We start from the raw sequence: 14,435 nt of genomic DNA on the forward strand, positions 1-14,435 counted from the left end.
TTAAATCAAAACGATTTGAAAATACTTAAAAACTTATTTTGAAAAAAAGAGAAAATTAAAAAAAATTAAAAGTATTTTTAAAATTCAAAATGAAATGGAATATAAGTTTTCTCTCTACTGTTTATTATATTAATATTTTAAATCTTTTAACATGAAACATCGATTAAGTCGATGACATGTTGCATAAGAAGTGTGATGCTTTTTTGAAAAAGAATTAAAAAAATATTGATTGAAAAATTTTAAAATATATATTGAAAAAATATGAAAATATTTTTTTTGCAAATTATTGAAAAAATATGAAAATATTTTTTTTTCAAATTATTTATTTATTGGTATAAATTATTGTCAAGATTTTCTATTCACTCTGGGTTTTTAAATTTTTTTCGAATAAAAAATAAAATATTAAAAATATTAATCTATGCTTATTTTTTTATTTTTCTGTGCAAATTTTAATTTTATTTTCAAAATCCAAAAAAAAACATTAATAAATAAGATTTATGAAAAAAAATTATAAAATCTTGAATAGGTAAAATCAAAATTTTCATAGAAAAATTAAATTAGAGAATTGCAGCTATAAAAAATACACAAATTAAATTGATGGTGAAAGAAAATAAAGATTTTTTTTCAAAATAAAGTAAAAAATTAAAAGCCCTTGTTATGGTAAAGTTAAAAAAAATAAACAGCCAGCTAACAAAGTAAAAATAATGAAAAATAATGACAGGCCCATCCTAAATCAATAATAAATATTTTAATGTGCTAAATTGTTATTGGTCGCGCTTTCACCATGACAAGTCATCAGTTTTACCGGTCTTTCAGGTCAGGGAACTCAAAAGGTACTAATACACGGCAAAGGGATTTCATATTAGTTACAGAATTACCTAATTAATCAAAACTCAACACTGAAGAGACGTTGGATATAGTTAACCCCTCGACTAATCTATATATATTGACCGAAACGTGGGGACCATTCCAGGATTCTCGAGATTACAGGTAGTTGTTTCTTATATAGTACACAATATACGTGTGAGTGTAGTTATTATTTTTTAAAATATTTTTTATTTGAAAAAATATTAAAATAATATATTATTTAAATTTAATTTTTTACTAACATATTAAAATGATTCAAAAATATAAAATAAATTATTTTTCAAAAAAATTAAAACTCGCTATAAAATACCTCTTGCATATTTATCGATGTTTTTGCAAATGTCTTCCCAAGTTTTTTTCTAGGGAAGAATAAAGATATTATTGAAAATGACAAAAGCGTAAAAAAGAATCCACGGTAATATTAATTTTGGTGTTTTTTTAAAAAAAAAAAATTGAAGACACTTAAATGGACCATCAAGCGCCAAGTGGGGTCAACTTTTTTTGAATTTGAAGTAACTTGAAATGTTTGTGATTGCTGGCAGAGAAAATATATATTTAGGTTCTCGTGATAGTTGTTATTTCATGAAGTATTTTTTTGTTTTGAATTATATTAAAATAATATTTTTATTTAAATAATTTTATTTGTAATATCAGCACATTAAAAAATATAAAAAATAGTTTATAATAATAAAAAAAATGTTTAATTTCTTGTTGTGGTTCCATTTAGTATATATTTAGGAGTGAGTTTCTGGTTGTTTTTTATGTATTTTAAAAATATATTTGTTTTTTAAAAGTACAAAATTAATTATTGTTTGGTTTTTTTAATAATTATTAGTTCTGTTGCGAAAAATTAAAAAAAAAAATTTAATAAATTTTTAAATAAAAAAAATATTCTACATGCATAATAGGAAACTCGGAGTGAGAGAGACTCTTTTATTCACTTTTTTTTAATATAAAGTAAATGGACACCGATCTAAATTTTATATGGATGGAGATTTTGATAAGCACAAGCACCATTGCTTGTATTTTTCTTGGGAGGCGACCCGAATTTTCTAAATTCCTTCATTTTTTTCCTTCTGCTTAGTCCTTGTATTTTTCTTTATTGTTTTAGGAGCCTCGCAAGCATTTCAATGTGTATTTTTTTAAAATAATCTAGAGATATTGTCTTATATCCTTTTCTTTTTCTTTACATTAAAGATAATATTTACTATGCGAAAAGTAATTCCAATGATGAATGGGAGCCGTCGTTGACTAGGTTAAGGAATCTCAGTTACCAACATGGATAATTATTCTCAACTAGCATTGTTTAAGGAGTTATTAAATATTTGTAATATCAGCACATTAAAAAATAGTTTATAATAATAAAAAAAAAAATCAATTTCTTGTTGTGGTTCCATTTAGTATATATTTAGGAGTGAGTTTCTGGTTGTTTTTTATGTATTTTAAAAATATATTTGTTTTTTAAAAGTACAAAATTAATTATTGTTTGGTTTTTTTAATAATTATTAGTTCTGTTGCGAAAAATTAAAAAAAAAAATTTAATAAATTTTTAAATAAAAAAAATATTCTACATGCATAATAGGAAACTCGGAGTGAGAGAGACTCTTTTATTCACTTTTTTTTAATATAAAGTAAATGGACACCGATCTAAATTTTATATGGATGGAGATTTTGATAAGCACAAGCACCATTGCTTGTATTTTTCTTGGGAGGCGACCCGAATTTTCTAAATTCCTTCATTTTTTTCCTTCTGCTTAGTCCTTGTATTTTTCTTTATTGTTTTAGGAGCCTCGCAGGCATTTCAATGTGTATTTTTTAAAAATAATCTAGAGATATTCTCTTATATCCTTTTCTTTTTCTTTACATTGAAGATAATATTTACTATACGAAAAGTAATTCCAATGATGAATGGGAGCTATTGTTGATTAGGTTAAGGAATCTCAGTTATCAACATGGATAATTATTCTCAACTAACATTGTTTAAGGAGTTATTACAGATTAGATATGTAAAATTAGATGCTCTGTGTTGTTTTAAGTTATTGATTTTTATCTCGTATTTTATCATTGATTCTTTATTCTACTTTTATTTTCCTTGGCACTGTTACTTATTTAATCATATCCATGAATAGAATTAGAATAGTAAATTATCATCTTTATTTTTTCAATTTCATATGCTTGTGAAAAATCACATCAAATTATTTTATTGAAATTCTCTAAGTAGATTCATGAATAAATGAATTCTATTAAAAGTAAATGTATATATTAATTATAAGAATTTGAAATATACATAAGCACACGAGAAATTAATGAGGTCAACTTATTTCTATGAAATACTAATGTCAATTGTCTTACTTGTAAAATTCTTTATTTTTACCAAAAAGATTTAGAATAGATTTTGCATAAAAATGATTAAAGAATTGGAAAAGCTTTATGACTCTTAGTTTTATTTTTAAAGATATTGCATAAGATAATTCGTTCTTTTTTTAATATTCTTCTGGTTTTGTGTCATCAATATCTACTATAAATCTTGCCTTGATCCATCATGCTATGTCTTTTTTTAATTTAGTTAGTGACATACATGATGAGGCATATTTGGAAGTTTAAAAAATTAATTAAACACTTTTAAAAACAATTACCACTACACTTTAAAAAACCCAAATAATGGAGCAACTCTCTTTCCAGTTTAATTTACAGAAATCAGAACACTAACTTTTATGGCTATTCATTTGGCTTGAATATTCTCATAATAAAGGAAAGCATACACGTGAAGGGATGAGTGAGGAAATTACTCTGCATCTTCTCAATAATTGTATTAATCTGTAGTTTCTTTTTTTTGTCGCCATCTTAGCGCGAGACTTTTCAATACATACAAGGGGCCTTTTGGAATTGCGTTCCAAACAGCGTTTCAAAATTTTTTTGAAGGCAAACGGGGCCTTTTGGAATTGCGTTCCAAACAGTGTTTCTAAAAAAATGGAAGGCAAACAGCGCAGGGAGCAATAAATTGTTCTCCTCTTGATACCGGGGAACCATAAAAGGCCACCTAGATGGCCTTTCTCATTGCAAAAATTATTGCCGCCCATTGATTCAGTGGGCTAGCTAGCATCTATTACTGCGAAACATCAACATCTAAAAAGGTGTACGAAACAGCACAGTTAAGGCTCCCCAGTGAATTATTACTGATTACGCAAATAATGCACTGCTGCATCCACTGCACAGATGCCAGAGCCCGAGGCTGTAACCCCACCAAGCTTCTCGTGGTCCTACAGCTGAGACTGACAGAACCATTCACATGATTAATAAAAAGTACATCACACACAACCACATGAACTTGAAATTGCAACTTTTTTTAAATTTACTAGTTAGGGAGTACTATCCTTTTCTTTTTCTTAGCTACAATAATTGGAATTCAAATCTTTGTACACAATTTCCACTAACCGGCCATCCACTAAAACCCCAACAAAAATAAGAAAAAGCATAGAAACACTTGCTCGATACTGCTCTGCTTTGGGATGTCTATACCATACTCTCACATTTTAACACCCTCTTTCATTGACTGTTCTGGGATATTACCTCACCAAACTTTAGGAAGAGTTGGGCATCTGAAGTGCTCATGGAGGGACAATTCAAAATGTGTGGAGACTTGATATTCGCATACTCATCGATATAGCATGGGGCTTTCGCAGATGGGAGTGGGGCAGGGGGAGCTTGGGTGCATTGTTTGGGTGGTGTGATGGGTGGCACAAGGCTCCCCAGGACGCGTGTCACTTCGTGCATAGTCGGCCGATCTGCTGGCTGTCTCTTGGTGCATAGGAGGGCAAGTTGAAAAACCTTCTTTACTGCTCCAAGATCTGTACATGTGGCAGTGATCTCAGGATCAACAGTTTCCATGACCTCATTGTTAGCTGTCTTGGACAGAATCTGACACGGATAAGAAACCAAAATGTCAGAGAAATTACCAAAATATTTATTTTCAAAACAAAGTAGTCATGCAACAAGTTAGATTTTCACAAGATGAATGAACAGTACATCAAATTAACAATGAATTAAAAGGCGGAATGACGCATGTTCGAACATGGATGTCTCTCAACTCCGAAGGACTGATAAATATTTTTGTAGTGCCATTTCTTTCTGTGACAAGCTTTTGCTCGATGCAAAACCTCCATTGCAAGACAAAAGATGTCAAATAAAGGAATACCAGAGATGGATAGAAGACAAACCAGATGATGAAGATTGCATTCATTGTCAACTGCTTTCCTTCCAGTTAGCAACTCAAGTAGAACAATCCCATAACTGTACACATCGGACTTCTCAGTGAGACGTGAAGTGCGGGCATACTCAGGGTCTATATAGCCAATCGTTCCCATTATGTAGGTAGAAGTATGGGATTTTGACACGCATAAGCGCTTAGCAATCCCAAAATCAGTGAGATGGGGCTCGAAATCTTTGTCCAGTAGAATGTTTGATGACTTCACATCCCTGTGAATGATGCGAGGACTACAATCATGGTGTAGATATGCTAGCCCTTGAGCTGCTCCAAGTGCTATCCGGAGGCGAGTATCCCAGTCAAGCTTTGTCTTCTTCATGGGGCCTGAAAACAAACATTACTTACAATTATCAGAATCTAGAAGAAAATTCGTAGGTGCATGCAAGGAGAGAACTCAGTTATGAATGAACTCAAACTCACCATGAAAATGATCCCATAGACTGCCATTTTCCATATAATCATAGAAAAGAAGGTTCCCGGAAGTTGACAGGGAGTATCCTTGAAGGCTGACCAGATTCCGATGCTTGATGCTCCCCACTGTCTCCAATTCTGTCTCAAATTCCTTCAAGCATTGGGGATAATGTGAATAGAGCCTCTTAATAGCCACCGGCCTGCAATTTTTCAGGACGCATTTGTAAACGGTGCTTGATGCACCATGACCAATTATGTACTTCTCACTCAAATTCTCAGTCATCCTCATAATATCCTCGTATACATGGAGTGCCATATTCATGTGAAGGATCACCAACTTTGGTGTTGAATAACTAACTGCTTGTTCAACAAACACACGAGTTAGCAGCCAGGCATAATTTTCAACTGCAAGACTATTATACTCTTAAATCACAAGTAAATTGTGCAAAAACCCAAATTAAACAATGTGCAGATTCCATGTTGATTTTATTTGCAATTTTCTTCACACGTCAAAATTATCTCCCGAAGTAGGAATTATTAAGATGTTTCTGATCTTTCAGTTTAAGTTGAGGAACATTCATTTTCCTTCAATGGGAAATTTCAGACTGACAAAACCCCGCCATAGTAAAAAATCATCAAACATGGTGAGCATACTATGATAAAAGGAGAAAGAAAATGCCTGGTTTGTCAAGTGATCCATCTGGGAAAGGAGCTGGATTATGTGGCCGACATGCTGCTACTAAGATCATGAGAAGAATTACAAGGGCACCCAAAGCAATCCCCAGTATTGCTGCTTTAGAAATTGTGGCTGCATCAAACAAAACAATCATACTATCTGAAGATGATTTCATGTTTAGAAGGAAATATTTGCCTTTGAAAGGCACAAATACATTCAAATTCCTATCTCATATAAACTGACCAGTAGTTAGGATGAAAACAGCAGAACAGGTATTATCGTCACAAGTTATATCTTACACTCAGTACTTTGGTACCAAGTGTTATTCCCAACATGGTAAAACATTGGTACAAGGTTACTGCAATTGCTGGTATTGGACTCACATCAAGTCTCAATCAAATTCCAGGACTTAATCTAGGAGCATTGTTTTGGTGAATATTGGATGGTTACTTCTAATACATGAAATTAAAGAGACTTGTCTAACTCATAGGATATTTCCATGGTGCTGTGATGAACTGTAAATCTGAATACCTCGCTCTACTGGATGGGAATCATGGCATGGAGAGTTGAGCCAATAGCCACAAAGACCCGGGTTTCCAATGAAACTGGCACAGAAGGTTCAGTTAGATGCAAGTCTTGAAATGTTAAATAGAAGAGACATGTTAACGGTAAAACAGAATAAATTCAAGCTTTGAATTGAAACAATGTCAACCAATTTCTAAAAATAATTACAATGCAAACTAGAAAATTGCAGTCAGATATTCTAACCTGTCGGGTGAAAACCTTGAAAAGTTGTTGCTTGTAGGAATAACACCAGCTAGGTTGTTATAGGATACATTTCTGCACGGGTTCAGCAAGACAGGTTTAAATAAGTTAATATTTGAATCATACCATCTTAAAGCACAGTAAAAGCGAAGCATCACTCGGAAGAAAGTAAAACCTTTTATGGTAAACTTACAAGACACTTAAACTGAGGCAGTTGATTAGAGACATTACATCGCCAGAGAGATTATTGTTTTCCAGCCTCCTGCATTTTATGACAGAAATTGTAACTGAAATCATTGGCAATATTGATATCAAACCTTCATATAATCCCTAGCTTAAAGGTGCATTCAAGATAGGGCATCGTCTTTTTAAAAAAAATTTAAGACAACAAATGATGTTGACATCAGCGTATAAATTTCTTTCTGAGATTAAGGCAGTTACAAAAACTTACAATAAAAACATGTTTTGAATTTGACTCAATTCCTGTGGAATCAATCCTGAGAGATGATTATCTGAAAGGTCTCTACAAGGAAAAATTATGGAACACTAATTAGAATGGGCTAATCTTCATTCGAGTACATTTACAAAAACAACATATAATCATTCCTTACATCTCCATGACACTTCTCAGGTTTCCAAACTCAGCTGGAATAAAACCTGTTAGTTGATTTCTACTAAGATTACTGCACAGCCAACATGTATCAGCATAGAGAATTTTAAGATGGTGAAATTATTTAGCATTGAACTTGAAAGGTTTAAGATTAGAAAGAAAACTCACAGCTTTAGAAGATGCTCCAAGTAACCAAGGGAAGAAGGAATGGATCCACTAATTTTGTTGTTGGAAATGTCCCTGTGCAAGATTGATCAGGTTAGGGAAGAAGTACTCAGTTATAGAAGTAGAATACACGAGGAGGAAATTTTAATATAGGAACAATCAATACTTACAAAGTATCCAAATTACTAATTCGAGATAATTCAATAGGAATAGGACCTTGAATATTGTTGCTAGAGAGATTCCTGAGGAAGGCCAGGAAACAAAATAATGTGAAATTATGTAAACTTAGGAAATGAATTCACTTGAGAAAATATTGATGAGTCATATTAAACCAATATTTCTAAAAGAACCCAGCTTGATCTAATATTCATCACAAAGTTGGACGATTAGAGAGCCCACTCACAGGTTTGTCATACTCTCGAGCCTTCGCAGAGCACGTGGAATGGTTCCATTCAAACTGTTTCCATGCACATTGCTGACATCAAATGAAATGGTCAAGAGTCATTTCTTAAAATGGCTAAAACTATTAGGAGTCAGAAATAATACAAATTGCTTACAGGCTATTGAGATTTGTGCATGAGCTAAGATTATCAGGAATAGGCCCTTCAAGGTGGTTGCTGGCGACATTTCTGCCAGAACATCACACTAGTTAATATAATATATTTAAAAAAATAAGAAAAGACACTCAAGGATATGAGAACATACAGATCATATAAATCAGTTAGCTTTCCAAGCTCTGGTGGGATGTTCCCTGTGAGTTGATTATCATTCAATTCCCTGGTAAACACAAAAGAGCACTTAAGAGAGCAATATATTTTACATTCATCATGAGCAGAAGGCACCGTGATGAACAGCTCAGTACGTGGAAAAGGAAAGGAGAGAATTTTCACATCCTTCACTAGGATTTTACACTTGCTATCTCAAGAATACTTGCCTTCATTGATATTAGCAAGCAAATACAATATAGTATAATGACAAATAAAGAGTATTATGAGAACCAAGAAGCTTCAGGACCATGCTTGTAATAAGTTACACTAAAAATATGCTGGTGGCACCCTACAACAAGCATTATATTAAAGAAAAAGCTAAAACATATGAGAAAAACATTGTGCATATAACTTTGTTTACTAGGGAAATTGTACATATACCTTTGTTTATTGGGGATTGCAATAGCAAATTAACAGTTTTATCCTTGAAAAAACTAACAATAAACTGTTGTTTTAGAAGTAATACAATCTTTTCATTTGGTTCATTTCACATTTTAGAATTTTCAAGGGATATTTTAGTCTTTTCATCATTCTTTGATACAGTAAAATGACTTTGTTGTCCTTAAAAGCAAATAATCATTTAACTATCTAGAGTCTTTTAAGATATTTCATATTTTTGCAGTGGTAAATGACTATTACCCTTGGATTTAATTTTTCAGAAGCTTTACTCGAGCCAATTCATCATTTCAAAATGGCTTTTTGCAATAATGTTTGGGGCAGCGTAGTATTTTAAAAAATTATACTCTCAAAGCTGCTGCCTACAGGCAGCACGTGGCTAACTTGGATGATAAAAAATGTTATGCCATCGTGTCATTAGATTCATCCTTCTTCTTTATCATCTTTCTTTCGTCGTAGCAATATGTGCTTGGCCCTCCACATTTTCATATCAATCCTTCGATTTCTTTTCTTCTGTTTTTGTCCCTCATTTTTTTTATTTCTATTATTTATCAAATTTTGTTTTGTTTTCAGTTGCATCCACCTTCAATTTCTTAGTCTATTAGATTTAATATTCATTCTTTTGATTTGTTTTCTTTTTCAATTTCACTATTTTCATATTTGAAGTTCATTCCTTCCTTCAGCTTTTTCTTTTTTTGGTTAGTTTTTTTAATTTTATAAGTTAACATTAAATTGGTTAACAATTAAAATTCTTAATTGAATTGGTGGTGTCAATATTAAGAATTGGCGGTGTCAATATCTTGAGTTGAGAATTTGAAAGATTGGCCACATTAATTACCATAGGTTGAAAAATAAAATTTATGAGTTTTTTCTAAAATGGCTTTCATGCTCAACCTCATTAAATTATTATGAATTAACTACTTTTTAATTGATCAAAATTCATATTGTTTGTTTTATTCTTTTTAGTAAAGTTTACTAGGATGCCTATAAATACAAAACATTTAACTTGGGTCTAAGGTTTTCTAAAAACATTTCACATTTAAAGTTTTGACTTCAAGAGCTTAATCATTATCATAGGAGCAATTTGATTTTTTATTTAATATTGATAATAATTAAAAAAACTATTTATCATTTTTTTTTAATTTCATCGTGTCATGTTGGATTGGTTAGGATATAGACTTTATGAATGGATTTATTTTGCTTTCTTTAAAATTATTGATCTCTAACAAGCATATATTTTAGGATCAATGCTCAAAATTGCAATCATCTAATTTTTATCATATAATACAATAAAAATGATTTAAAAAAAATATTAAATCCATCAAAGTTCATGACCCTTTAGATGAATTAATTTATATCGGGTTAGCTCTTATTTACTTTGATTAAAAACTCAAGTTAGGCAAGGAATTAGGTCAAATGATTTCAAGATTTACCTATATGCTCAGGTTTATAGCATTGCCAAAAATCACCCTTCGTGTTCTTTTTTATTTTTTTAAAAAATTAGTCCAGCCCGCAAGACAATGGACTGGTACAGCTCTAAAAGAATATCATTTATACTGTAGCAACGGAGTAGACCAAAGAAAGTAGCATCTAAGAGTACGTACAGGTAATGAAGCTTTGTCATATTCCCAAGCTCAGGGGGGATGGATCCAGTCAGCTGGTTACCATGCAAATACCTATAAAATTTGGCCATTCCAATTAATACATAGCATTCAATAAGGAGGGAGGGAATAAGCATCACGGAAGACATGAAAATTAATCGTTCATGAAAAGTTGATGACAGTTCTGTATCACAATAATTTCAAGCTTTGCAACTTAACACCATAGACACATGCAACATGCTAGCAACTGCTTCCACCATATTTCTTCTTCTGTTCAAGTTGCACCTATAAATCATAAACTCTGAGAATGGCAAGCACGTACTTACAATTTCTCTGTGTACGTTAAATTTCCCAATATAGGAGGGATTGGTCCACTTAGCATGTTGCAGCTTAAATCTCTGGTTTTTTAAGACAAGAAAACAACATACGATGAACAAATCATTCAGAAAAAAATTGGTAGAGATAACTGGAAGGAGGAAAAATAAATGATAACAGAACAAAACCCAGAAAGCTTGACTTATTAATTTTTAAAACCAGAATCCTTCGATGCAAAAAAAAAAAGTCAATAAATAGCACTTACAATACAGCAAGTGCCTGCATCAGACCAATCACTGGTGGAATCTTCCCCGTCAGTTGATTTCCTTGCAATGATCTAGCATCACAATCAGTTGTTGGAACAGTTAATAAACTGGAAATCATCCCATTAAAACTCAATCTGTAAACCAAATACAAGTACATTGCAAGCACATACAATGTAGCTATCTGCAAAAATCCAATGTTGAATGGAATCTCTCCTGTTAACTGGTTGAAGGACAAATCCCTGCCAAATAAAAGGAAAGGCTTATAACTCTCAAATAACCACAGAAAGTGCAGGAAGAATATGAGTTCGTAGAGTTGGATAAAGCACTTACAAGACCTGAAAGGAAGTACAGTTGCCTATATTCTCAGGAATTTTGCCGGTCAAACTGTTGTTTTTTACATCACTACAATAAAAGGAGGAACCTAGTTAGGCAACACACTGAAAGCTGCATAGAGTTTTGTCATATTAATGTTACGGGAATGTATACTAAGAAAACTTACAAGAACCACAGCCCCGTTAACTGGCACATATCAGGAGAGAGAGTACCCACCAAATTATTTCCTCGCAAGCCACTAAAAAATGTGGAGCATCGAGATTTATGAGAAAATATCATAAGATGAGTTAAAATATTCTGAAAATTTTTCAACAGACGAGAAAGGAAATTTCAAACAACATCAAATGTTTTACTCACAGATACTGCAAAACTTCGTTCCAGTAAAGAAGTCTTGGTATTTCCCCACTGAGTCTGTTCTGCGCCAGGTCTCTGAAACCGGTAATTCGGGATGTATCGATTTTAGCTCGTTGATCATTAAAATAGGAAAACAAAATATAGGGAGGAGAATCTTACAAAACTTTTAAGTTTGGAATCTGTGACAGAGTCAATGGAATTGGTCCGGTCAATTGATTATTTTTCAAGACTCTGAAAATCCATTGAGTTGCAAAATTCAGATTCCAACAATAGAGAGATTCAGCAGAACACGCAAGCTTGAAAAGCTACTTACAGTAATTCAAGTTGCTTCAACTTGGAAATTGAAAATGGTATATCTCCATTTATCTCATTAAACGAGAGGTCCCTGGTGATACCATGCCATCAATATTAAACTGAGATAACAAACGACAAGCATAACTGAAGTGATATTGTGGTTTTGTCTTTCAGATAAAAAACTTACAAGTCTTGTAAAGAAGAGCAGTCACCAATCTCATCAGGTATCTGGCCAGAGAGACGATTTCCTTTGAGATCACTGATCAAAGTAGACACTATAAAATCAGTGTTGACCCTAGTTCGCACTCATAAGAAACAAATATGCGTACTCCATTTCTTTGAATTGGAGAGCGGGGAGAATAAAAAAAGGTTTTGAAACATGTTTCTTCCAATTTACCGAATCACTTCCTTGAGATTTTCCATCCGAGGATTTTGAGGGGAACAAATGGAGGCTTAGCATAAAAGCACAACAAAATAACTATAAAATAGAAAAACAGTAATGAGGAACAGTACATGGAGGTCAGGTCTTTGAGATTTCCAATTGCAGGTGATATCTCCCCTTCAAGATTCAACCCTGATAGATTACTATAACAACAGAAAAGGCCAAACATGAATAAAAACGCAATGTAACTAATTACTACTAAGAATGGCAATAGCTTTCATAGGAACAGGAAAACAAACTCACAGTGCAATGACATAGTAGGTGACATTATCGCAGATGACCCCTCTCCAAACACAACAATCAGAAGATGGGGAGTCTGTCCAGTCATACAGAACATTATCTACATCCCTGAATGATTTCTTTATCTCCAATAAAGTAGCTCCTTCAATAATTCAACAAATAGAATCAAAAGTGTCAATCTCACTGAAGAGCAAGAAATATACATCACATACTACAAAAACGATTGAGCCCTGAAAATGCTAAACTCTGGTTTTTGGAAGAAAAGGAACCACACTTTAACATTAAAAATTCAACCTTCGACAATAAAACCTAAACAAACTCACTATCAAAGTCTTGATTTTGGGAGAAAAAATGCCACGAACTGAGTGAGTTTTTAAAAGGACAAGATATAAAAAAGAAGTGGCATATTGTCCACACGAACAATTGTATCATTAAAAAACAGGCTCTCTGGCTGGTATAAACAATTACACAAATAGAGTAGAAGCTTAAAATAATAACACGCTGTGTACTTTAGTGTCAAAAAAAATTGAAATAGCACTGCAGATTCAACTACTTTCCACGCCGCTTTCTATACATCCCCAATAACCAACAAGAACGAGGCTCACCATCATCAGAATGCACAGAATCAACAACCAAAGAGAGAAGAAGAGCAAAAAGGACAAGTTCCAAACGAAATGCCATCACTTCACTGCTCTTCCAAAAAAGAGAACCCAAAATTTGCTCACTTGAAAACAACCATCGTTCAATTGTAATGTAGTTAAAACTTAACCACTCTAGGCAGCCAAAATAACCATTCCCGTCACTTAAAACTTGGAGAAAGAAGAAACCCGTCTAAGCTCTCATTGAGAAGAAGTCGCCGACAATGAAATGAAAATACAAGGTTTTCAGAGAAAGAGAAGGGTTTATGCAAATGGAGTTATGATTTTCTATTTGAATAAATTTTTGCTTTTGGGGCTTATGTAATGTAGTTATAACATGACTAGCTCTCAGTCTGGCTTGGCTTGGCTTTACATCGTTCCATCACATCGTTCTGGCAACACATAAGTCTCTCTATCTCTCTAAGAAAAACAGTAGACTCATTGAGTATTCATCAGTACCAAAAAGATCCAAGTGCGAAAGGGAAAAATATAAAGAGAACAAGCAGCTAGCTCCTATATAGAGAGAGAGTAAGAGAGAATTATTTGATAGATAAAGTTAAAATATATACTCTCTTACTGTCAGAGACCTCTGCTATAAAACCTGCAACTCTCTCAGAGTCCCTTTCTCTCTCTCTTCTATAACTCAATTGGGTTATTGGGTGTGGTTTCTGATTTTCTGATTGTAACCAATGCCATACTAGTGAATAACAAGTCGTTTTCCCCCCCTCTCTCTTTGTTTTTGCATTGAGCTGTCTTTATAGCCTTACGGTAATGCACAGAGAGAGGGGGATGGGTCAGGTAATGTAATTACCATGATTGTATTTAGAGGAGGCATGAAAGTACATCTCCCTCTTCCTGGTGCAAGGATTAGTTGCCTAGAATGGGGTTTGTGGTGTTAATGTTGTAGTTGGCGTTTTTTTTTTTTGGGTCGTTATACATTTTTTCAAGGTGGTGGTAGTGGTGGTGACCACTCATCTTTTCATGTAATTATTGTTTTCTTCCCCAGGGATCGTCAGGAGGGCAATTTCCCG

The 14,435-nt window shown here is 33.0% G+C and overlaps 1 protein-coding gene across 1 annotated transcript; it reads right to left on the bottom strand.

Moving 5' to 3' along the window:
• Nucleotides 1-4,151: 4,151 nt before the first annotated feature.
• Nucleotides 4,152-14,145, bottom strand: ER (Leucine-rich receptor-like protein kinase family protein). The gene is made up of 27 exons (XM_011021040.1): nt 13,372-14,145; nt 12,770-12,908; nt 12,598-12,669; nt 12,272-12,343; nt 12,104-12,175; nt 11,950-12,021; nt 11,794-11,865; nt 11,603-11,674; nt 11,434-11,505; nt 11,274-11,342; nt 11,103-11,174; nt 10,849-10,920; nt 10,526-10,597; nt 8,464-8,535; nt 8,316-8,387; nt 8,162-8,233; nt 7,929-8,000; nt 7,762-7,833; nt 7,595-7,666; nt 7,435-7,506; nt 7,177-7,245; nt 6,987-7,058; nt 6,750-6,823; nt 6,222-6,350; nt 5,552-5,899; nt 5,085-5,455; nt 4,152-4,785 (listed from the first exon to the last, which is right to left on the bottom strand). The coding sequence occupies exons 1-27, from the start codon at nt 13,445-13,447 to the stop codon at nt 4,414-4,416; spliced, it is 2,943 nt and encodes a 980-aa protein (XP_011019342.1). The 5' UTR covers nt 13,448-14,145; the 3' UTR covers nt 4,152-4,413.
• Nucleotides 14,146-14,435: the final 290 nt, after the last annotated feature.

The sequence above is a fragment of the Populus euphratica genome, unplaced genomic scaffold (genome assembly GCF_000495115.2).
Source record: "Populus euphratica unplaced genomic scaffold, PopEup_1.0 scaffold19.1, whole genome shotgun sequence".
In the NCBI taxonomy this organism is placed as follows: Eukaryota; Viridiplantae; Streptophyta; class Magnoliopsida; order Malpighiales; family Salicaceae; genus Populus; species Populus euphratica.

What these genes read in the sequence shown, in the direction of transcription:
- ER (XM_011021040.1), bottom strand. Translation starts at nt 13,447, where the DNA reads ATGGCATTTCGTTTGGAACTTGTCCTTTTTGCTCTTCTTCTCTCTTTG. An exon ending in TTTTTGCAGATAGCTACATT is followed by an intron (nt 11,175 to 11,273) that starts GTATGTGCTTGC and finishes TTGTGATGCTAG; the next exon opens with ATCATTGCAAGGAAATCAAC. An exon ending in TGGATCACTTGACAAACCAG is followed by an intron (nt 5,900 to 6,221) that starts GCATTTTCTTTC and finishes TTGAACAAGCAG; the next exon opens with TTAGTTATTCAACACCAAAG.